General features: G+C 39.3%; 1 protein-coding gene across 1 annotated transcript in view; it reads right to left on the bottom strand.

The window, feature by feature from the left end:
- Positions 1–20621, bottom strand: part of C2CD5 (C2 calcium dependent domain containing 5) — an 86641-nt gene extending 66020 nt beyond the window's left edge. The window contains exons 1-7 of the mRNA XM_052639686.1: positions 20528–20621; positions 20254–20372; positions 8801–8887; positions 7009–7180; positions 5366–5461; positions 2442–2597; positions 747–945 (exon numbers count right to left, since the gene is read on the bottom strand). Of these exons, the coding sequence (XP_052495646.1) occupies positions 747–945; positions 2442–2597; positions 5366–5461; positions 7009–7180; positions 8801–8887; positions 20254–20343 (800 nt within the window). The 5' untranslated portion in view covers positions 20344–20372; positions 20528–20621. The remainder of the gene's footprint in view (positions 1–746; positions 946–2441; positions 2598–5365; positions 5462–7008; positions 7181–8800; positions 8888–20253; positions 20373–20527) is intronic.
- Between the last annotated feature and the right edge of the window lie 2642 nt (positions 20622–23263).

Genomic DNA, 23263 nt, shown 5'->3' with positions numbered 1-23263 from the left:
TTCAAGTATTCCTTCTCGATAGCAACACCACGTTGAGAATCTCTGCCTTAAGCACAAATGACGACACATAAGCCAAATCAAGCCAACAGAAATGTTTTGTTGGATCAGATGGAGTTTTTTTTTTTAATGTGAGACTCTAACTTCCTTTAGGTCAAAATCGCCAAATTCCTTTAATTTTTTTTGATAAACAAAGATAAAAACTATATATCCAGTACATGAAATACTATTTACTATCTGGTCTTTTATAGAAGTTTGCCAACATCTGCTCTATGCAGTCCCAGTATTCACCATTTAATTATACCCAATTATTTTACTTATATAAATTGCTTGACCTCTGTAGACACTGAAGTTTGAGACCCCCGAACAGGTCAGTCTTCCCTGCTTTCTATACTATGTTGCTAATAATAGGCATAATTGGATTACAAGGTATAAGGTATTAAGCATTTCCCATACAACAAGTAAAATTCCCCCCAATGCATAAACGTTCATTTTATGCTTTAGGTACACAGTGCCTAAAGATGTAGAACAAGTTTAATTATACATTACTTAATATGAATTTCACAAGACAGTATAAAAAGTACTAGGAAGATCTAAGTTTCAAATTTTGATAGTCATCTCTGATAAGTAAAATTGCCACAGGAAAAAATGTATTTTGAACAACTCTACTAAAATGTTTCAAATCAAATGAAAATATGTAAGCAAAAGATAAAAAGCTCCATAAGAACAATTCATCAATTCATACTTACTCCTTCATTTCTTTGGACGGGGAATTACATGCAGGAAGGAATGCTGCTGGGCTACTTAATTTATCCAGCGTACACGCTGTTCCTATGGCTCGTACCACTAACCCAGATTCGCCTTCCAGATCAAAACACTGTAAGTACCCAACAACTGCATTTCCTCTCATTTCAAGTACTTTTAAGCCAATCTTCCTCTGTAATTCACCTACAAAAAAGGGAAGAAAATTCAGTCAGCTTTTTATCTGTATGTTTCAAAACACAAAGCTGGGTATGGTGGTGATTTGAAAGAGTACAGGAAAATCACAGATTTTGAGAACTTGAAGGTAACCTAGAAGATTACCTGATACATACTCCTATAGTTAAGGAGGTAAGATATTATTAGCTACATTTTACAGATGTGCTAAGTAAGGTTCACTCATTCATACATTCATTTACTAAATAATTTCTCACCATATACTGTGTGCCTGGCATTCTTTTCTTCTGTGCTAGAGATACAGAGGGGAACAAGAAAGATAAAGCCCTAAAACTAGTGGCATTTACATACGAGGGGGAGAAACAGATAAAAAACAAGTAAACAGGTATTACATATAATATAAATAAAATACATAGAATATACAGCACATAATATACTCTAATATATAAAAATATAATAAATTATATGTTTTCTTAATATGTAGACTAAATACAATAAAACATATAAATTAATATATTAACAGTAACATATTAAATATAATATGCATATGCATTCAAACATTAAATATTTATAAATATTTAAAATTGTATCAATATTAAAAATTTATAAATATTACATACATGTTAATATACTTAATAAATTAACTATAAATATATCTATATTTCTATTTAAATATGCAAATTTATTATAAACATATTTGTGTTTATTAATAACAAATATATGTATTATCTGATATATATGAGAAAATGAATGTATATGCATGTGTGTGTGCATATGCAGTCACACACACATACATATAAATACAAACTTTAGATGGAAACAAGTTCTTCAAAGGAAAATAAATTAATGGGGTAAGAGTGGCAGGGGAGTAGGGGATTAAAGGAGGTATAAATTGTCAGAGAAGGACTATGAAAAGACATTTAAACAAAAAGGCTAGGGGCTTTCCTGGTGGCTCAGCAGTAAAGAATCTGCCCACAATACAGGAAAAATTATCTATTACGCAGGAGACGTCGGTTCAATCCCTGGGTTCGAAGATTCCCTGGAGGAGGGCATGGCAACCCACTCCAGTATTCTTGCCAGGATAATGCCATGGACAGAGGAGTCTGGTGGGGAGGAGTCTGGTGGGCTGCAGTCCATGGGCTCGCAAACAGTCAGACAACACTGAAGTAACAGAGAAGCACGCAAACAAAAAGCCTGAGAGAGATCACCTAAGCTCTGACTACAAATAAACACTCAAAGAAGGAAAACTACTTCCCACTATTCCACTTCATAAGCACAATTTCCTTTCATCACCTAGATAAAAAGGAACCATAAGCTTCTGATTCAGATTTCTTCTTGTTATAAGACAATAATGCACATGTGTTTAGCAGAATGGGGCCAAGGATAAGGAAACAGTTACAATTCACAGTCTTCATTGTAAAGTTTTAATAACATGTCAAAAGGAAGTGAAGAATTTTGGAGGATTAAGTCAATCAGCCATGATGTTATTATTATTATTTTTCAAATACCTGACATTAAAGAAATGAGCCTCTGTCTGGCCTCATTTGATGCCCTTGGCGTGCGAATTCGATCAATCCATTGATATTCTGGGTCTTCATTGACCACAAGTTCTTCTACAAATCCATGAATTATTACAGCTCTATAGCACTTTGGAATAGATGTTGCTGTTAAAGAAAATTATTTATTATGCTCCGTTTATCACAAAGTTAAATTCAACCCTTTAAAAATGTACAACTAGTTCTTACCTTGTGGATACATACTACAAGAACATCTTTTACTGTGATAACCTCAGTGTAATCATAATAATACTTCCAATCAAACAGTCTCTTCTATTGATTCTAATGATTATTCTTAGAAACAATCATTTTCTTTCATGAGGCTTCTCACCTTTCTCATATAATGGCATAGTAGATAAAAACTTTATTTTTATAATATAGAAAACAGCTTCACACCATCTTAAACAGTATTCAATACAAAATATTTAAAAAGTCAAAATTAAACAGAGCTAAGTAGGTATTATACAAAAAAATCAGAAAGCAGATGATGAATACCAAAAACTTCTAATTACTGGAAACCCTTTTAAAAAGTTCTGAACACCTCATAATGAAGACTTAAAAATCAAACCATTACCTTTCTGACTTAATCTGAGAAGTCCTACAGGTTTGTAGTTCCTAATAATCCATGGCTCCAGGGCCAACTGGTTCAGTAGTCACTACACTACTTAACAGACTCATTTAGTACTGAGAACAAAGTTGCCTGGATTTATCAAAAAGGGGAGAATTCGAGAATTCACACTTTCTCAACCAATAAAAAAAAAATGCCATTAATATCAACATCTGGGAAACAAATCTGATGAGGCTACATGTGTGGTGTATTTACACTTAATTCATATGGGCTGTTCAAAATCAAACAATACTGATATGGAGCCATTTGTGGTAGAGTCTTTAGTTTCAAGCCATTCAAGTACCTTGAAATTAACTATTTAGGAGTTTTCAACCTTGTTAGTTCAGGCTGGCTATGAATTGCCCAGAACTGCTTAATTGCGACCCCACATTTCATGGCATTCGCAGGGTTCCATACCTGTAGATGCTCATGTCGTTCTGGAGAGTACCATGGTACTCCACTCCTATCTTTCAGCATCCTGTACCAGCATAAAATGCCACTGGATCTTTCTTTTTTGTGACAGTTATTCAAAGCTTAATTACAGTCAGATCTTTTACACATTTGACAAAAATAACTTGTTCTAATTTATGAAAAAAAATGTACTAGGCTGCTGCTGCTGCTGCTGCTGCTAAGTCACTTCAGTCGTGCCCGACTCTGTGCGACACCATAGACGGCAGCCCACCAGGCTCCCCCGTCCCTGGGATTCTCCAGGCAAGAACACTGGAGTGGGTTGCCATTTCCTTCTCCAATGCATGAAAGTGAAAAGTGAAAGTGAAGTCGCTTAGTTGTGTCCAACTCTTCGCAACCCCATGGACCGCAGCCTACCAGGCTCCTCTGTCCATGGGAGTTTCCAGGCAAGAGTACTGGAGTGGGGTGCCATCGCCTTCTCCAGTACTAGGCAATAAAATATTAATTTTTATAGAATAAGACAAATATGTGAAAATTATTTTAAGATTTTGTTGACTACTGGTACAAGAGTAAAACTCAAACTAGACGAGTAGCTTGCAATCTTCTCTATAAGTTAATGTCCTGTAATTATGCTTTTTAAATAATAATTCTGCTTTTTAAAGCCATGTGCGACTTCTGCAAGATATACATGTCCATCCACCACAAATGGTTCCACATCTATATTGTTTCATTTTGAACAACCTATTTGAATTAGGTCTGAATATTCCACACATGTAGCCTCATCAAATACGTTTTCCAAATGTAGATATTAATGGGATCTGTCTTCACTGATTGAGAAAGTGCACCAAGTTCTCTCCCCTCGTGTTGTCTCTGACCACTGATTACCTGCTGACATCAAGGTAGTGTAGGCTATGTTCAAATACGGTATATCAGCTGTTTTATATCACAATGTTTTATATTACACATGGGCTCACACCCAGTTTAAGAATGCACTGATTTTCTTTCAACATGTAGCCTAGATGAACTGTGGGCTCATTCTCTATATATCAGATTGGGTTTATTCCCTTAATTATTGCATTTTGAGTAAAGACTGTACCAAATGCTAGCATACTTTGCATTCCCATATCTAATTTCTCTAAGGCTGAATTAATTTGTTGCACTGCAGGAAAAAGCTTTTCACCTTTATCTTCAATCTTGTTTCCAGTCATTCTTAGATATTTCTTATGTAGTGCTTTACCAATCAGTTCTCCACCTCAAACCCAATATCACTAAACATAAGGTTTAAGTAAATATTCTCTCATTAACATATGGATTCTTCTTTAAAACTTTGGAAAAAGATGCAAAAATCTTCAGCTGTTACTCTTTCTAATGGTGTTAAGTACTGTAACCAGCAGTGATTAATGTGATTCCCTCTAATCATGCTCTGTGGGCCTGGGCGGAGGCTGGCATAGAGACTAGAGAAGTCAGGGAAGCGGGGAACAGCCAAAGGCAGCCTCCCTGTAGGCCACAGTAACATCGTCATGACAACCACATGCACAGACATGCCCTACTGGATTTTTCTAGAAAAAACTTTCTATGAACTTGTGAAAAATTGGCTATCATCTACTTTAAAATCAGATAAGTTTCCAGAGCTACAGCAATTAGTTCTGAAAAACTAGCAATTTTCTCTTTGACATTAAGACCAAAGTATAACATATTTTCTGTTAGCCTTCTGAAATATTAATTTGATTTCCTACATTTAACACATTAATATTTTTTGTATTTATTAATATAAATATGTATAAATTAACAAAATTTCTCATATTTATTAATAAATGTATTAAATTTCCTGTCAAATGAGTAATAAAATATATTTACTTACTGCAGAAGAATTTGACTCCACATGATGACTGCCTGAATCGATTTAAATCATTGAAGAGGTCTACTTTGACAACTACGTTGATTTCCCCACGGATACCTGTAATTTCAAAAGGAAAATCAAGTTTATACCTTTAGAAAATAAAGTATAATTAAATAATCAGCAAATAAATGCCAATTAATGATTTTAAAATAATGTATCAATCATAATAGCAATGCTAACCTTGTTTCCTAATTATTTTTATTCTATAGATGCTCTATTTAAGTAAATACTGTTCCCAACTTATTTTACTATTTTAAATATCAGTAAAAATACAGAATATGAATAATGTCACAATACACACAAATCTCATCAAATATCTTACCTTCTTATAATAAACTACTATCGATGGAATTGCCAGGTCAAAAATGTAAAATAGGCAGAAAAGTGCAAGACTGTAGGCAGAAGTATCTGCCAGTTTCTTATGAGTCCATCTACCCTTTTAAAGAGATGACATTATTTTTAGGTTAGTGGTTCTCAACTTTTTGATCACTGGGCCCCTCTAATCTCAAAAACTATTGAGGATCTCAAAGAGTCTTTGTCTATGTGAGTCAAAACCTATCTTCAATATTTAACATGTTACAAATTTAAACTGAAAATTCAGAAAAATATTTACTTATTACTTCATTTAAACTAACAGGAAATCCACTTATGACAAAATAAACATTTTTATAAAAATAACTATATTTTGAAAAACAAAAAAATGTTTAACGATAGAGTGGCATTACATTTTTTTGAACCTCTATAGTGCATAACTTAATGAAATATTTAGATTCTCATTTCTGCTCTGCATTCAGTGTGTGGTAACATGATATTATCATAAGATACCTCTAGAAAGCTCCATTGTACCCTCTTAAGAAAATGAGGCTAAAAATGGCAAATGACATACATATAAGTATCATGCCAAAAACAGTTCTCATCTCACTTCGCAGGGCCTATGAAAGTATCTCAGGGACACACAGATGTCCCTAGACCATACTTTGAGAACTTTACTTTAGTTAACAAAAAGCCTTTGAACACTTTTCTTCCTTTCAAGAATATTTACGCAGAAAAGTTTCAAAATCATTCATTTTAAAGTATGTTTTAGAAACAGAGTACTAATATTAGATGATTTTCAAATGATGTATTTGCTTATTATATTGCACAAATTCAGCAAGCATTATTCCAAATTATGGTCAGAAAAGTTACAATTCTATCAACAATACATACTACCACATGTCTATTAAAACAAAAGCCATATTTTTAAAAAAAACAAGTTTAGCACAAAAGTATTTAAGTAAATTAAAAGATTGTGAGGACTTCCCTGGTGGCCCAGTGATAATACAGGGGACATGGGTTCAAATCCCTGGCCCAGGAAGATCCTATATGACATCCAGGGCAAGTCCATGCACCACAACTGCTAAGCCCGAGCTCTGGAACCCGTGAGCCACAACTACTGAAGCCCAGGCACCTGGAGCCCATGCTGCATAACAACAGAGAAGCCCTCGCTTACCTCAACCAGAGAAAAGCCCATGTAGCAACAAAGACCCGGCATGCCCAAAAATAATTTTGAAGAATTATTTTTTAAAAAAACATTGTGACTTATTTTCTTAAAATGTACTGCTTACCGTGAATGGTATCATAAATTGGAAACCATCCTGAGATGACAGTTGCAGCCTCACTGTAGAGTAAAGGATCAATGTCAATGTACACTTTACCGATGGCATCATTTGCACTATACGTATCATGGTCAAGAACTGTGATCTGGAGAGGTTCATCTTGTAAATCTTCATCATCCACCTAAAAAAGGATACTTTAAAAGTTAAATCTTATAATAAAAGTATAATAAAAATCTTATAATAAAAATCTTCATTACCATAAATGTATGCATAATGTAAAAGATTACTTATCTCTGGGAAAAAATAAATCGTATAGATTTATCTATACATAAAGGTAGAGAGACTAGTCATCAGAGAAATGCAAAAGAAAACCAATGAGATACCACCTCACATTACATTCTTTGTATTAAAATGGTCATCAAGTCTGGTGAAGTCTACCTCCAAAATCTAAATATCTTCCTTTGGTGGTTAAAATATGAAACAGTTCAAAGTAAAAGGATGCAAATGAGCCTTAGCCATAAGAAATCAAACTCACCTCATTCATAATAAAAATGCACATTAAAATTATATAATAATTTATATAATTTATAGGATAATTTTTTAATTAAATTATCCTATTAGGATGACTTACATTTTTAAAATAAATAAATATGAACAAGAATATGGAAAAACTGAAACTCTCAAGACATGCTGGTGGGAATGCAAAATGGTGCAACCACTGTGGAAAAGTTTGGCAGTTCTTTAAAAAGCTAAACACAGAAATTACCATATGACTCACACTCCACTTCTAGGTATATACCCAAAAGAACTGAAAACAAAGATTCAAACAGATCCTTGTATACCAGTGTTCACTGGTGCGGCATTAATCACAACAGCCAAAAGGCAGAAACAAATCCAAGTGTTCAACAACAGATGAGAATAAACAAAATATGGTATGTTCATAAGATGGAATATTATTCAGCCATAAAAAGAAATGAAATTTGGATACACACTGCACAACACAGATAAACCATGAAAACATCATGTTAAGTGAAAGAAGCCACGCACAAGAGGACAAATACTTATGATTCCACTTATATGAAATACTTACACAGGCAAATTCAGAGACAGAAAGTAGATGAGAGGCTACAAGGGGCAGGGGAGAGAAGGGCACAGGGAGTTGGTGCTAAATGAGGAGTTTCTCTGAAGTGACCGAAAAGTTTGGGAAATAGTGGTGATGCTTGCATATCATTGTATGCAGGGAAATGCAATTAATGCTGTTGTATTGTACACTTAAAAATGGTTAAAATGGTAATATTTATGATATATTTTTACAAAATTCAAAAACTTTTAATCTGTACACAGTTGGTAAGTGATTTTTGGTATATGCTAAAATCCAGAGGAAAATTATTACATAATAATACCTTTTTAACCTGGGCTCTCCTATTCATACACCATTTTTCTAAACTGTAACATAATTTTTTGGAAAATTCAATATTCCTAGGGCTTCCCAGCTGGCACTAGTGGTAAAGAATATGCCTGCCAATGCAGGAGATGCAGGTTTGATCCCTGGGTTGAGAAGATGCCCTGGAAGATGCAACCCATTCCAGTATTCTTGCCTGGAGAATCCCATGGGCAGAGGCCAACGGGGCCGAAAAGAGACACAATTGAGTGACTGAGCACACACATAGGAAATATTTTGCTGGTGTAGAAAAACTATAATACCTGAAATAAAAAGTAGTGCAATCATTCCTGGGGAGGGGAGAAAAAAGGGTCATACCAAAAATACACACACAAAAGATGCTGACATTTAAAAACTTACCTCAAATTTAAACCACTCTGAGTTCCACTGAGGGTTGAGGGACTTGAGATACACATCTGTTTTAAAGGTGGTATTACCAAATTTTACCTAAAAACAAATGAGAAACAATTCAAATATAAAGATCAAAAATGTGAATAAAAATAAAATTTAACGTCAGCTAAGCAATGGGAAGATTAACCATGCAGGGGGGAAAAAGACAACTATCCCTGAGACGAAAGGGGAGAAAACAGGATAGGCCTAGGTAAGTTGATAGATTACACCTGGGAACAAGGGAACAAGGGCTCGCCCACTGTTCTGTTTGACTAGCTCTGCCGATCCCTGGGTCAGGAAGATCTCCTGGAGGAGGGCATGGCAACCCACTCCAGTATTCTTGCCTGGAGAATCCCCAAGGACAGAGGAGCCTGGTGGGCTACAGTCCATGAGGTCACAAGTGTGGGACACGACATAGTGGCTAATCCACCACCAACTCCGTATGGAGGAAGTATTCAACACAGCCTTCACTAAACAGGAGCTTAAACAAAAGAGCAAAGTCTTAAGGGTGGGAAGGGGAAGTGAAGTTGCTCAGTCGTGTCCGACTCTTTGCGACCCGTGGACTGTAGCCCACCAAGATTCTCCACCAATGGGATTCTCCAGGCAAGAATACTAGAGTGGGTTGCCATTTCCTTCTCCAGGGGATCTTCCCAACCCAGGGATCGAACCCAGGTCTTCCACACTGCAGGCAGATGCTTTAACTTCTGCACCACCAGGGAAGCCTCTTAAGGGTGGAGGACCAGCAAAACAAAATCAGAAGGTAAAAAGGACAGCTGTCTTACCAGCTCATCAAGGGAATCCAGAACTACAGACTATTATTACAAGAACTTAGTAACATACACTCCTCTATTTTCTTACTTCCTCATATGTGTTATTTTTAAACATCTTTACTTGTGTATACATCAATTCAGTTCAGTCGCTCAGTCGTGTCCCACTCTTTGCGACCCCATGAATTGCAGCACACCAGGCCTCCCTGTCCATCACTAACTCCCGGAGTTCACCCAAACTCATGTGCATCGAGTCCGTGATGTCATCCAGCCATCTCATCCTCTGTCCTCCCCTTCTCCTCCTGCCTCAATCCCTCCCAGCATCAGTGATCAGCAATAAACTATAGTCATTAAGGGTTTTATGTTCCTATGTTAGGGGACAATAAAAAGGGTTGGATGGGGAGTCTATCTGGTTTCACAGTCAGTCTTGGCAGGCACTAAATCAAAAAGAAAAAGTAAATAAGAAGGAAATGAAGAAGATGGAAAGCAGGCTAAATCCCTGGGACGTTTCTAACAAAGAATGGAGATTGTGAAACCTCAGACTGGACTTGAGAAGCGGTCAGGAAGCTTAAGAGCAAAACAGATAAGAAACTACTTCCTAGACTGTCTCATCTTTCCTAAATTTGATCTTGCCAAGCTCTTTCCCAATTCTATCAGTTTTCACCAGTATGTATCTCCCACCCTCAAAATTCACTAAAGGTTTATCCCAATACCCAGTAAAGAATTTTGCACATTGTAGATACTTAGAAAATGCTGGTTCAGTCAGATTACCCATGAAATCTCCTTTCCTCCCTGACTTACAATCCTACTTTTAGTATTACAATACTGGCAGACATTAACGTTTAATCAGTCCAGAAAATATTCTAAAAGCAAAATACCCAAAACTACGGTCATTATCTTCTGTACATTTTATCATACAATTTGAATTATCAGGGATGATACCTACCATTTTGTACCTAGGTAGTTGCGTCAGAGGGTAGAAAAAGTTTAAGAAATTACACAAAAATAGTAAGTTCTTGCATGGTGAGTGTGCTTAGTTGCTCAGTTGTGTCTCACTCTTTGAGATCCCATGAACTGTAGCCAGCCAGGCTCCTCTGTTCATGGAATTTTCCAGGCAAGAATACTGAAGAGGGTTGCCATTTCCTACTCCATCAGCCATGGTAAGCACTATGATAAATAAGAAACTGAGGAAAAGGGTTTGCTAAACATGTCACAAACAGCTAATCTCCTTGATTTCTAACAAGTTCCTACAAAGCAGTAAGAAAAAGATCAATAAACCAACTGAAAATAGGAAATTCAAAGAAATGGAAACATAGATGTCTTCTTAATGTATCAACAGATGAAAACAAACTAAACCATGTTGACCACTCAGGCTGGCAGAGCTCAAAAAGTCTGAAAAAACAGTGTGAGTGAAAAGTTTCATACTCATACTCTTGTTGCTCTAAGTGCAACTTTGAACCATCTTCACAAAGTGCAATATGACTACATTTATCAAAATGTTAAATGCCCATACCCTTTAAATTCATACAGAGATGCACAAGGACACATACAAGCAGCATTATGGTGGCAAATGATTGGAAGTAACCTAGATGTCCATCAGTTGGGAACTGGCTAAATCAAGTATGGGAAAGCTGCGTAATGCAGTACTAAAGAGAAAAATGAAGCTGTTCCCCAAACACTAGTACAGAACAATGTCTAAGGGCCCAGGTTTGATCCCTGGTCGGGGAACTAAGATCCCACATACCACAATTAAGCCCGTGTGTTGCAAGCAGAGAACTCTGTGTGCTGAACCAAAGAGCCCAGTGCAGCCAAAATAAACTGAATTTAAAAATTTTTTAAAAAAAGGAACAGTGTCTAAGATACATCTCTACTGCAGGGCAATGTGTACGGCATTCTTTGTGGAGGAAAAAAATGACAAAATGTCATAAGGCATATAACACATGCCTATACGTGCACAGATTATTTCTGGAAGGACACACAACAAATGCTAACAGAGGCCGCTGAGCAGAGCAAGACAGATCAGCTGAAGGAGAGGCAACGAGAGGCCGACTCATTTCGTACCTGTTGAATTTTGACATGCATGTATGTTACCTATTTTTTAAATGGGCTATTTTAAAAGTCAAAAACATCAAAAATAAAACTAAATTCAAATGGCAAAAACTCTGTTTAGATTCAAATTATAGAACTCTGGATTCACCTCCAGGAATTTATCCTAAAGAAGTACTTTCACATATGGCTCCTCCTCCAAAAAATACACACAAACCTAGTGACAACAAGAAAGGGACTAAATCACATACTCCCTACTAAAGAACGGAGTTGACTATATATGCTGTGAGGGGAGTATGTCCATGGCATAATAACTGAAAAAACCAAGAAACATGATATGTAAAAGTTGCTTTTTTTTAGAGGGAGGAGTAGATAGATACATGCCAAAAAAGAGACAGCAATGATCTCTGAAGAAGGAACTGATAAGGGAGCAGATGACACGGTACAGTGCTGTAAGAAGTACGGGGCTTTCAGGGTTCCTTCTGAGTATCTGGATCTTTTGTTACAGGAGTTATTCATGCTCAGTTGTCTCTCAGTACCCAGGTATTGGTTCCAGGACTCCTCCCTACCCCTCGCCCAACCCCCAGATATCCAAATCAGTGGATGCTCAGGTCCCTTATATAAAATGGTACAGTATCTGTGCATAATATCCTGTACACTTTAAATCATCTCTAGTCCAGAGGGTCGCAAAGAGGACACGGCTGAAGCTGTGTGCTAAGTTACTTCAGCCGTGTCCTCTCTGCGACCCTATGGACTGAGGCCTACCAGGCTCCTCTGTCCAAGGAATTCTCCAGGCAAGAATACTGGAGTGGGTTGCCACTTCCTTCTCCAAAATGCTATCTAAATAGCTGTAAACATAACATATATGTATGCTAAGTCACTTCAGTCCTGACTCTGTGACTCTCTGGACTATAGCCCGCCAGGCTCCTCTGTCCATGGGATTCTCAAGGCAAGACTATTGGGTTGCCATTCCCTTCTCCAGCGGATCTTCCCAACCCAGGGATTCAATTCTACCCTTGTCTCATGTCTCCTGCAATGGCAGGTAGGTTCTTTACTGCTAACACCACCTGGGAAGCCCATACTATGTAAATAGCTGCCACACACAAAAAATTCAAGTGTTGCTTTTTGGAACTGTCTGGAGTTTTTTTTTCCAAATATTTTCTACCTGCAGTTGGTTGATTCCAAGGAAGCAGACCCCAGGGGCGTGAAGGGGCCAACTGTATTACTGTGTAACTATCTTTTTACTTTTAAATCACAAATGTAAAAGAAATGAAATGAGGAAAAAGACCCCTCAGAAGAAGCATGCTTACTACTTCTCTAACGTTTATTTCATTTCAATATTCAAAATACCAAAGAAATATTTCTTTTTTAATTTACCTAAAAACTACTTTATCTGAAGTAAAATATCATTAGGATTCATAATACCATTCAACACCATTCAAAAGCCAAATGTACCCAAGGGTTTTGGCTCAACTGCCAAAAACCAGCATATCATTCCCTAAGTTATGATTTTTGCACTCTCTTAAGTTCTGTCTCACTACAGTATAGTGCCATAACGTGCTTTTTTTGGGAGGGGCGGGTTTGGGGGGGGGGGGGACGGTCAACTGCCCATTCCATCTATGTAAAAATCTAATAGTCCCCATACTACTCTAAACCAACAAAAGATTTTTGAAGAAAAAGGCTAGAGCGGGTACTCTGCCAACATTGCGGTGATTCCCCACCTACTAAAGAAGAATCAGAGTTCATTTGGTCTTATTTAATTCAAAGGAGATTTTATTACTCAGCAATTAAATGAATGCCTCACCATTTAGCTACAGAACATCAGGGATTTTAACGAGATTCCCTGGTAAGGTAAAAGCATTTTCTTTCCCCACTCATTAGCTAAATTACCTTGAGAAAGTTATTTAACCTGTTATTTAAAGCTGCTTCCTCCTCTGAAAAGAGGAGTTGCTGTAAGCATTAGTCAGGATAATGCATGTAGAGACCTAGCAAAATGTCTGGTAGAAGATGCTCATTAAATATTTATTTCTTTTCCTCTCCCAGTTCCTTCAAAGGCTCCTGGGTAAACACAAAATGATAATGTAGTTTAGCAGAACAGTTTGTTACATGCACATTAATACTGGGATTTATTTTGATTAACACTTCCCTTGTACAGAATGCCATCCCATTCATCCTGGAGACTCTCATTTATTTAATAATCATCTTTAAGTACTACTTGGTCTTCACTGGCTTCCTGAAAGCCTCACATCATATACAGCAGAAATTCCCTCAACCAATACAACCAGGACCAATATCTGAGTAGTCAGTCAAATAATCTGGTTAGATCAGATAATAATTAAAAATGATACAAGCAGTAAACATTTTCAAATAAAACAGGCAAACAAATATTCATTTCTCTATCTTTTATCATAAGACTAAAGGCCTCATCTTTGAGTAAGGATCCACTGTTGATAGTTCTGTGGCATCTTTTTTGCGTAAACAACACTCATAATGTGTCATCTGTGTTTGCCAGTTTGCGTTTCCTTATAATGTGGTAGAGGGACTTCCCTGGTAGTCCAGTGGCTAAGACTCCACACTTCCAATGCAGGGGGCCCAGGTTCGACCCCTGGTCAGGGACCTAGATTACACATGTCACAGCTAAAGACCTGGCGCAGCCATATAAACAAATAATTTTTTTTTCATGCAGTAGACTTAAAATTGCTGGTAAAACTATGGATAGAGAATACTCATTTTAAAATCTTCATCTAATTCAGGAGTAATTTTTAGCAACTGTATCCATAAGTCTTTACACAGCATTATCGACTTCATCATCCCACTTAAATCACTGATTTGTATGAGGTTTAAACAAATAACAATAACAAATGGAGTTGGCATAAACAGGTAGGGAATAAACACAACTGCCTCTTAGTAATATTTCGAAACTGATGGGAAAAACAGGCACACTGGAGCAGAATCTAATGATACAAGGTCTTCAAAAATGTGTTTACAGCAGAAATGCAGAGCATTGGAGACCGTAATGAGTCAGCTGGCAGAAACTGGTTAAGAGAGCATCCACCTTACAGACTTCTCCCCCTCCTTTTCAGACCACTTGGCAATCTGTATCCATCTGAACCACCAGGGGGCCCATATCACCTTTACTCAGCCAAATTTTATTTCCCACTTCTATTCAACAAGAACCCTCTTTTCAATTATATGTGCTCTATCCCCTCCTTTTACTTTTATCAAGTTTGTCCTATTCATCCAAAAAATGCTCCCTTTTCCTCTCTGCCTGTGGAGATGTTACCATCCTTCCAGTCCAGCACAAAGGCTTCTTATCACCAGCCCAGACTTCATTATGCTCCTTTCCTATGCATTCATACAGTGCTTAGAGTCTACCCCATACAATGTATCCCTTTATTATACTGTAATCCTTCGTTATCCCCTTTTTCCTGCATTAATCTTTCCCTTTCTGCTGGATTATTCCTACTAGCACACAAATATGTTCTAATATCTTCTAATTTATTTTTTAAGTACTAAAAGCTGCATAGCCCCTCAATATCACACTATTTCTCCTCTCCCCTCACAGCCTGTTTCTTGAAACAGTTGCCTATTCATGCCACCCCTACTTCCTTACTCCTGTGTACAGTGCATGTGTGCTAAGTCGCTTCAGTTGTGTCCAACTCTGCGACCCTATGGACTATAGCCCACCAGGCTCCTCTGTCCATGGGATTCTCCCATGGAGTGGGTTGCCATGCCCTCCTCCAGGGGATCTTCCCAACCCAGGGATCAAACTTGGGTCTCTTATTATGTCTGCTGTCTTGGCAGGTGGGTTCTTTACCACTAGCACCACCTGGGAAGCCCTCCTGTGTACTTACTTTACTACAGTATGGGTTTCTGGCCTTGTCACTCCTTCTGAGTGTCAATGCCGTCTGAGACATTACTTTCCTGATTCTCTCCTAAAATCACTGGCTGATGGTATGTTTCCTTCCCACCATCCTCAACTTCTAATAAATTCTTCATGTCAAATTCGTTCAAGGATCCATCTTTCTTCTTGCTCCCTATTCTCTCCCCCTTAGTCAGTGGTTTGCAAAAGGGACAGAACTAACTTCTAATGGAACTTTAAAAATTGCCAGTGGGTATTTTTGGGACAAACAGTAGTAGTATTAAGTGAAGAAGGGCAGAGATGCTAGGTGTCCTGCAATTCAAGAGACAGTCCCCAACAATGAAGACTTGTCCCATGTCATGACTACCAAATGTCCCCACCAACAGCCAGATGGGTCAAAAGCCAACCTAGAACCTAACTCAGTTTTACAAATATAAGTATTGTAATGTGGTTTAAATATACACTCACTTTAATATACATAATTGTCAAGAAATATGACTACTGTGAAAATGAGCGGACTTTTTCCCCATGAGCTGACTATTTTGGAAAACCAGATCACCTATGGCCATGAAGGGCCATCTGAGATGCCAGCACTACACAGCTGTCTCACTCTGTGCGAGGAGCAGCTGTGTGCAGGAGATGGCACATGGAGGTGAGGTATTTGCTATCCTGAATCCCCGCTTTATTTTCTCCACATGGGGCACTTCTCACCACCTTGCATAGGGTCTCTCTTACTTAACAATTTTCCTCATTAACTCTCTCCTCCCACTAAAACCTAAGTTCCATGACTACAGAAATTGTTTTGCTCACTGCTCTATCCTTGCATGCTGTACTATAGCCAGTACAGTATCTGATATACACAAAGCCTCAATAACTATCATGGACTCAATCTGACTACTTCATGTCTTCTACTATGGTCATTAACAAGTATGTCTGTATTAAAATACATATTATAAAATACTTTTATCCTGTATCATATTACAGTTAGAGCATTCTATTGATTCTTTAGAACTGTAAGCATGTAAAGATAGTAAACGGAAGATTCCAAAATACCTGCTATATAAACACGAGATTGGGCCTCACAGAGTTGAGAAGTACTGGACTGTGGGAGCTTATTTTTAACTCATACCTCTCTTCAAAACACCATACTCACAAATCCAACCTTGTTTTCCTCAGTAACTCCAATTAAAGGACCCAAGGACACTTCAAACTGAACATGCCCAAACGGAAGCTTACGCTCAACCCACTCAGTCAATCTCTCCGAATCCCATGGAGACTGAGAAAATTACTTCAGTGACATCAGAAAGCTAGGAATCATCTTGACATCTCCCTTTCCTGGGCCCCTACTCCAACCTACTAAGTCCTCTACTGTCTATTTTCAAAGTATATCTGGAATCCATCCACTTCTATTACCAAAACCATCACCCTGACCCTCACGATCTCTTTTTTGAACTATTATGAAATCTAACTAGTTGCCTGCTTTTGCTCTTTCCCCTCTGCAGTCCATTCTCCAGACAGTAACAGAAATACTCATCTTAATAAGTGCTTCCCACTGAACTGAGAATCAAAACCAAACTTCAGTCATGGCCTCTAGGATCCTGCACAATTGGCTCCGATTAACTGTCCAGTGTTATCTCACAGCACTCGCTCCTTCCCTTACTACTTGCCAGCACACATCTCTTCCCTCACTTCCTGAAATAAGCAAATCCTCAGGATCTTCCCTCTGCTGAGGCTTTCTTCTCCTCCAGCCTCTCTACTACACACACATACACCGCCACCGCCACTGCCACCGCCACCGCCACCACTACCAAGCAGCTATTCCTTCTCATCCAGCAGGTCTGTGGCTAGCTGGCATTCTCGGGGGCCTCCCTTGATAATCCAACCTAAAGTTCCAGAGATTCTTCTTCTTTTTTAATAGTTACTGACAATTAGAAAAGTGTATCTGCATATATTTATTTTTTTACTCCAGGACAGTGACTATGCAAAATTAAACTTTTAACAGTCTACTACTTCGAAAAGGGTACAAGTACATGGTATTTAATTTTTTTAAAACCTTTTATTTTCGATTGGCATACAGCCGATTAACAATGTCGTGGTAATTTCAGGTGAACAGTGAGGGTAAACCTCCTGAGATTCTCTATCACTTTTCTTTCATGACTCTCACCATGATTTCTAATTATAAATTTAATTTTCCTTTACTTTTTAACGTCTGGTTCTCCCACCAAAATACACAGTCCATAAAAACAGGAACCAAGAATATTTTATTCACTATCACATACACAGCAGCTAGATCGGTGACTACCACAAGGCTTGGCAAACAGCAGACACCCAGTAACTATTTGTTGAAAGAAGGAATGAATGAGTCACCATTAAATCCAACTCCTCCTTCTCCAGCAAACACCATTTGTTACCAAGGCCTGAGAATGTTACCTTAGAAACGTCCCTCAAATCTTTCTCCTTTAATTCATTCCCACTATCATCTAAACATCTACACATTGTCTGGATAATTTTACCACCTTCTCAACTGATCTCCCTGCCTCGTCTCTCATCTATCCAGTCTATCAATAACATCACCATTCAAGTCATCCTAAAAAGAAACAACCTAATAGAAAAATGATCTTATTTCATTTCTGCTTGAAAAACTTCCCCAGACTACCCTACATTCACAAAATACAGGAAAATGCCTTTAATACAAAAAATGAGGTTGGCGCAAACCTACCTTTCTAGCTTTAACCCCCACAAAGCTCCACTACCCACATATCCCTTCTGACACCAAGCACATCACAAACTAAGTTGGTCTCCTCACACACCACGTATCCCACTCTGCGCCTTTGATGTTCTGCGCCTTTCCACTCTGCCTGGAAAATTCTGGATATTCTACAAAGCCTAGCTCCAATGTCTCTTTCTTAGGAAAACCCCCTCAACCTTCAGAGACAGAATTAAGTTTCCAGAGTCTACAGAAACACCCATCATCTTGTCTGGAATGGCGGTATGAGCACAGTGGATCAACAGACCACAAGGCTATGGAGAAATACAAGGTTAAGTTACCTCTGGCAAATTATTTACTGTTCCTAGGCTTTTTTCAAGTTGTAAAGATTTTTAATTGTAAAAACCGTCAATACAGGTTGACAGTGCAAATGTTATCTCAGAACATTTTCCCCTGGCTCCTGAATTTGCCAGGTTCCTTTGTACCAGCAAGTCTTCATAGCATTTCTCAGGTATCATGATTCTTTTCAGATATGTTTTAATTGATTATATGTACATACTGCTTGGAAACAAAAGTCTATATGATATTAAAACAAACCAATCTACTGTGTCCTTCTGGTACTTCCACTGTAAATGGGAAAATAACAATACAACAGTAAGACTGATATAAAGGCTGGGTTGTGTGTTAGTTGTGCACTCATATCCAACTCTGCCAACCCACAGACTATAGCCCTCCAGGCTCCTCTGTCCGTGGAATTCTCCAGGCAAGTATACTGGAGTGGGCAGCCATTCCCTTCTCCAGGGGATCCTCCCAACGCAAGGATCAAACCCGGGTCTCCTGCGCTGCATGCAGCTTCTTCGCAGCCTGAGCTAGCAGGGAAATCTGACATAAAGACTAAGATGTAAGACTAAAATTTAAGATATAAAGACTAACAATTAAAAAATACTTAGCACAGACCTGGCAATAAAAAGACTCAACACATGTCAGCTACTATTTATTAACCTAAATTGTGCAGGTCAGTCTCTGATATACCTGAAAGCAAAGACTATGCTTTTGCAATCCGTGCAACCCCATAACTTATCATCTGGCCCCAAAACATACTCAGTATCTGTTTCTCAAATAAAAATGAAGTTGAGACTAAGAATGTCAATGTTTGTGTCAATATCTGACTAGGTTAGAGAATCTTTAGGGACCGTGAACAGTATTTTATATTGAGATGGAATCAGGCTGTATATTATCATGTATCTATCAACTTGAAGCATTAATAGCCCAAACAATTACTGTTCTAATGTTCTGGCTCGTCCTGATAATTTTTTATTACAGTATTACTAGGCTTCTTTCAGACTCTGGATTATTAACTTTCCGCGCCCCAGGCCTGTGCTAATTTGCATGAGTTTTAAACTAATCATTAGATTTAAAAAGCAATTTTGCAATTTAAACCCATGGCACTTAATTGGCTTCCTACCTCAAGGCACTAAATTACCCTGAAACAGCTCATCAGACCTACCAGTCTATACAAGAGCAGAAAAGTGTTACACTTGGGTTTCAGAACTTGCACTGATGATTCAGAAATCACTATGTTAAAGAGGAGATCGCCTTGCAGCTCTCCCGTGTCCATAACAGACTGTATCTACATTCTTAAACATCTCCATCACTCTAACATTAAAAAACCAGGCACCCTCCCCCCAGAGAAGGGTGGATGTGGGTGTCTGTGTGTGTGTTTCAGTGGCCGCCTGGCCACGCCTTGGGATCTCCTGACTGGCGGGTGGCCTGTTAGGTGTTCTGACATCAGGGTCACCCCTGCAGACACAGCAGTAACAGCCTTCCCTCGCGGCTGAGCGTGCCGCTGACGCCTGCGAGCCGTGCACCCATTACAAGGGCTGCAGTCTCAGCAGTCAGCTCTCCAGGGAGGGCTGGCCAAGCACCGCAACCCGCAGGCCGGTGGGCGGGGAAAGGGCTGAGGGACTGCGGGCGAGGTGGCTAGGATCCTTCACAGGGCTTGGCGCTCCCTGTGTTTGGAGGGGCAGGACCTTGCACCAACCTCCACGAAGGCATCAGTCAGGTCACTAGCTCGGTCCATCACTGGTAAATGGCGCCCGGCCACGATTTTCACCTTCAGCTTCCCAGGCATCGTCCCGGCTTCGGCCTCTTCTTGGGCTCCTGCAGACACAAACAAGCGAGTCTGCGCCGAGGTCCCAGCCTGGGAGGGGGAGGGGCGGGAGCGCGCGGGGAGCGGCGCGCGGCCGCGGAGACGCGCGGGGTAACTGACAGAGGAGGGCGCGCGGGGGCGCGCTGCGCCGCCTGGTGCTACTTACTCTTGGAGGAGAAAGGGGGCCTTCCGGTGCGGGAACTTAGGCCTCATTCCGGAGAGGCAGGCGGAGGAGTGGCCCCGATGGAGGCTTCTGCCCGAGCTCCACAGCGCTGGCAAGAAAAGCAGAAGCCAGTCGACATCCCGTTGAGCCGCTGCCGCCCCTACTAGTGTTTCTCCTCCCCCCAAAATGGCGGCTCCCGGGGCGGGGAGGAGGCATCGATTGCTCGGCGCTCGGCCCACCTCGCAGAGGAGATGCGAAATTGGCTGAGAGCAGATGAGAGGCGGGACGGACTTCGAGGAAGCGGAGGGCAGGGAAACTGGTGGAGCTCCGCATCATCCAGCGAGCGCGGGCTGTAGGTTGGAGCACAGCTGCTTCCGGAGGGGAAGCCGGTCTACGGGTCAAGGGCGGACCGCAGGTGCTGCTCCTAACTTCTCCGCGGGCCGTTACCTTCCCGGCTGCCAGCGCCGAGTTTCCAAACGGCCAGGAGAGACCCGGCAGCAGCAGAGACAGATAGAGCAGCCGTTTCAGTTGGCCTTTAACGACCCTTTAGTAGTTTGTGAAATCAGCTTAACTGGTTTCTACCTGGAAGGGCTAGTTTTTGTCTTATATGAAATAGAGTAGAAATTTCAGGAACCTCTCGGGTAGTCGAGTAAGTATTGGAGTAAGATAGTCGAGCATCCTATAGTAACATTCTTTATTCAGTCATATACACGTGTACTGGGTTACAGATGTTAAGGTAGATTTTGGACGGAAATTTTTTGAAATCCAAAGGCACTTCTTGCAGGAATTTGCCTCGTACCCTTAGGTCATCTCAGGCTGGTCATGCTGGCCGTAAATCGGGCCAATAAATCAGGAGACGAGTTGTTGGAACAAGAAATAACGATTTTAATTGGAAAGTTGGCCGATTGAGAAGATGGCCGACTAAGGCCTCAAAAAGCTACCTCTCCTTAATCTCAATTCAGGCTCCTTTTATACAGAAGTGGGAGAGGGGTCCACTCTGTTAGTGTTAGTCGCTCAGTCTTGTCTGACTGTTTGCGACCCCATGGACTGAAGCCGGCCAGGTTCCTCTGTCCATGGGATTCTCCAGGCAGGAATACTGGAGAGGGTAGCCATTCCCTTCTCCACAGTATCTTCCCGAACCTGGGTCTCCCATATTGCAGGCAGATTCTTCACGAGTCTGAGCCACCAGGGAAGTCCAATCGCTGAGCAGAACCAGTAACAGCTGCGGGCTGACAGTTGCTCCCTGTCAGTTGCTTGGGGGAGGAGCCAATTGCGGTGCTAACCAATGGCTATAGAGCTGAGCTGCTATAGCTTGCCCCTGCCCTGACACTGTTATAACTTCTTGAAGGAATTTGCCCTCCACTCTTAGTTCGTTTTAGTGTGATTATTAAGCATCCAAAGATCTACAATTCTAACGGAATTTCAGGACCTCCTACCATTGGAAATTGGGCTTCTCTGGTGGCTCAGATGGAAAAGAATCTGCTTACAATGCAGAAGACCTCGGTTCTATCCGTGGATTGGAAAGATCCCCTGGAGAAGGAAATGGCAACCCACTCCAGTATTCTTGCCTGGAGAATTCCATCGACAAAGGAGCCTGGTGGTCTATAGTCAGGGGACTAAAAGAGTCAGACACGACGGAGCAACTAATATTGGACGTGCTTTATTAAACAGTTTGAAGACTCGACCCAATTGTATATATACATAAACTTGCTAAAATGAAGCCTAATTTATAAGCTCAGACCATGAGAAAAAGATTAGAGAAATTGAAACACACACACGTGAGGTAACACAAATCACTCCATAAAAATATTAAAAACAGTGTTAACAATGCATGCCATGTTAAATACCAGAATGAGCATTAGCAATTTCAGTAGAAAGATTATACCACTGGGATTCATCAGGAGTGGAAAATTCCAAATGAAGATACCAAGATGATATTTTTAACTTTGAAAATACTCAACAAGGTAGGCATCCAAATTGGAAGGCAAGAAGTAAAACTCAGTATTTACAGATGATGTGATACTGTATAAAGACTCCATGGGAAAAAAAATTGTTAAAACTAACATGAATTCTCTATAGTTGCAGGATACAAAATCAATATATAGAAACCTATTGCTTTCTTTAAAACTAAGAGAAATTAAAATTCCATTTACAACTGTATCAAGAATAAAATATCTGGAAATAAATTTAACCAAAGAGGTTATATAAGAAAGACTTGCATACTGAAAACTGTTAAGACATTAATGAAAAAAGACACAAAATATTGAAGAATATTCCATGCTCATACACTGGAAGAATTACTGTTGTTAAGATGTCCATATTATCAAAAGCATTCTATAGATTCAATGCAATCCCTATCAAAATTACAGAGCTATGTTCCACAGGACTAGAAGAAACAATTCTAAAATTTTTATGGAATAAAAAAAAAACACACACACAAATAGCCAAAGCAACCTTGAGAAAGAGGTATCACACTCCCTATTTCAAACTATACTGCAAAGTTATAGACTGATGTTGTCAGAAACATAGGCACACAGATTAGTGGAACAGAATAGAAAGCTATAAATAGACCCACAAGTATATGGTCAATTACAATAAAGGAGCCAAAAATATACAATGGAAAATTTTATAACTACATGCAATGTGTGAAACTAGACCACTATCTTACACCATACACAACAGTTAACTTAAAATGGATTAAAGCCTTAAATATAAGACCTGAAACCATAAAACCTCTAG

The sequence above is a fragment of the Budorcas taxicolor genome, chromosome 5 (assembly GCF_023091745.1).
Source record: "Budorcas taxicolor isolate Tak-1 chromosome 5, Takin1.1, whole genome shotgun sequence".
Taxonomy (NCBI): Eukaryota; Metazoa; Chordata; class Mammalia; order Artiodactyla; family Bovidae; genus Budorcas; species Budorcas taxicolor.
The sequence above is the reverse complement of the archived record's forward strand: the minus strand, read 5'-3'. Positions and strand labels throughout refer to the sequence as shown.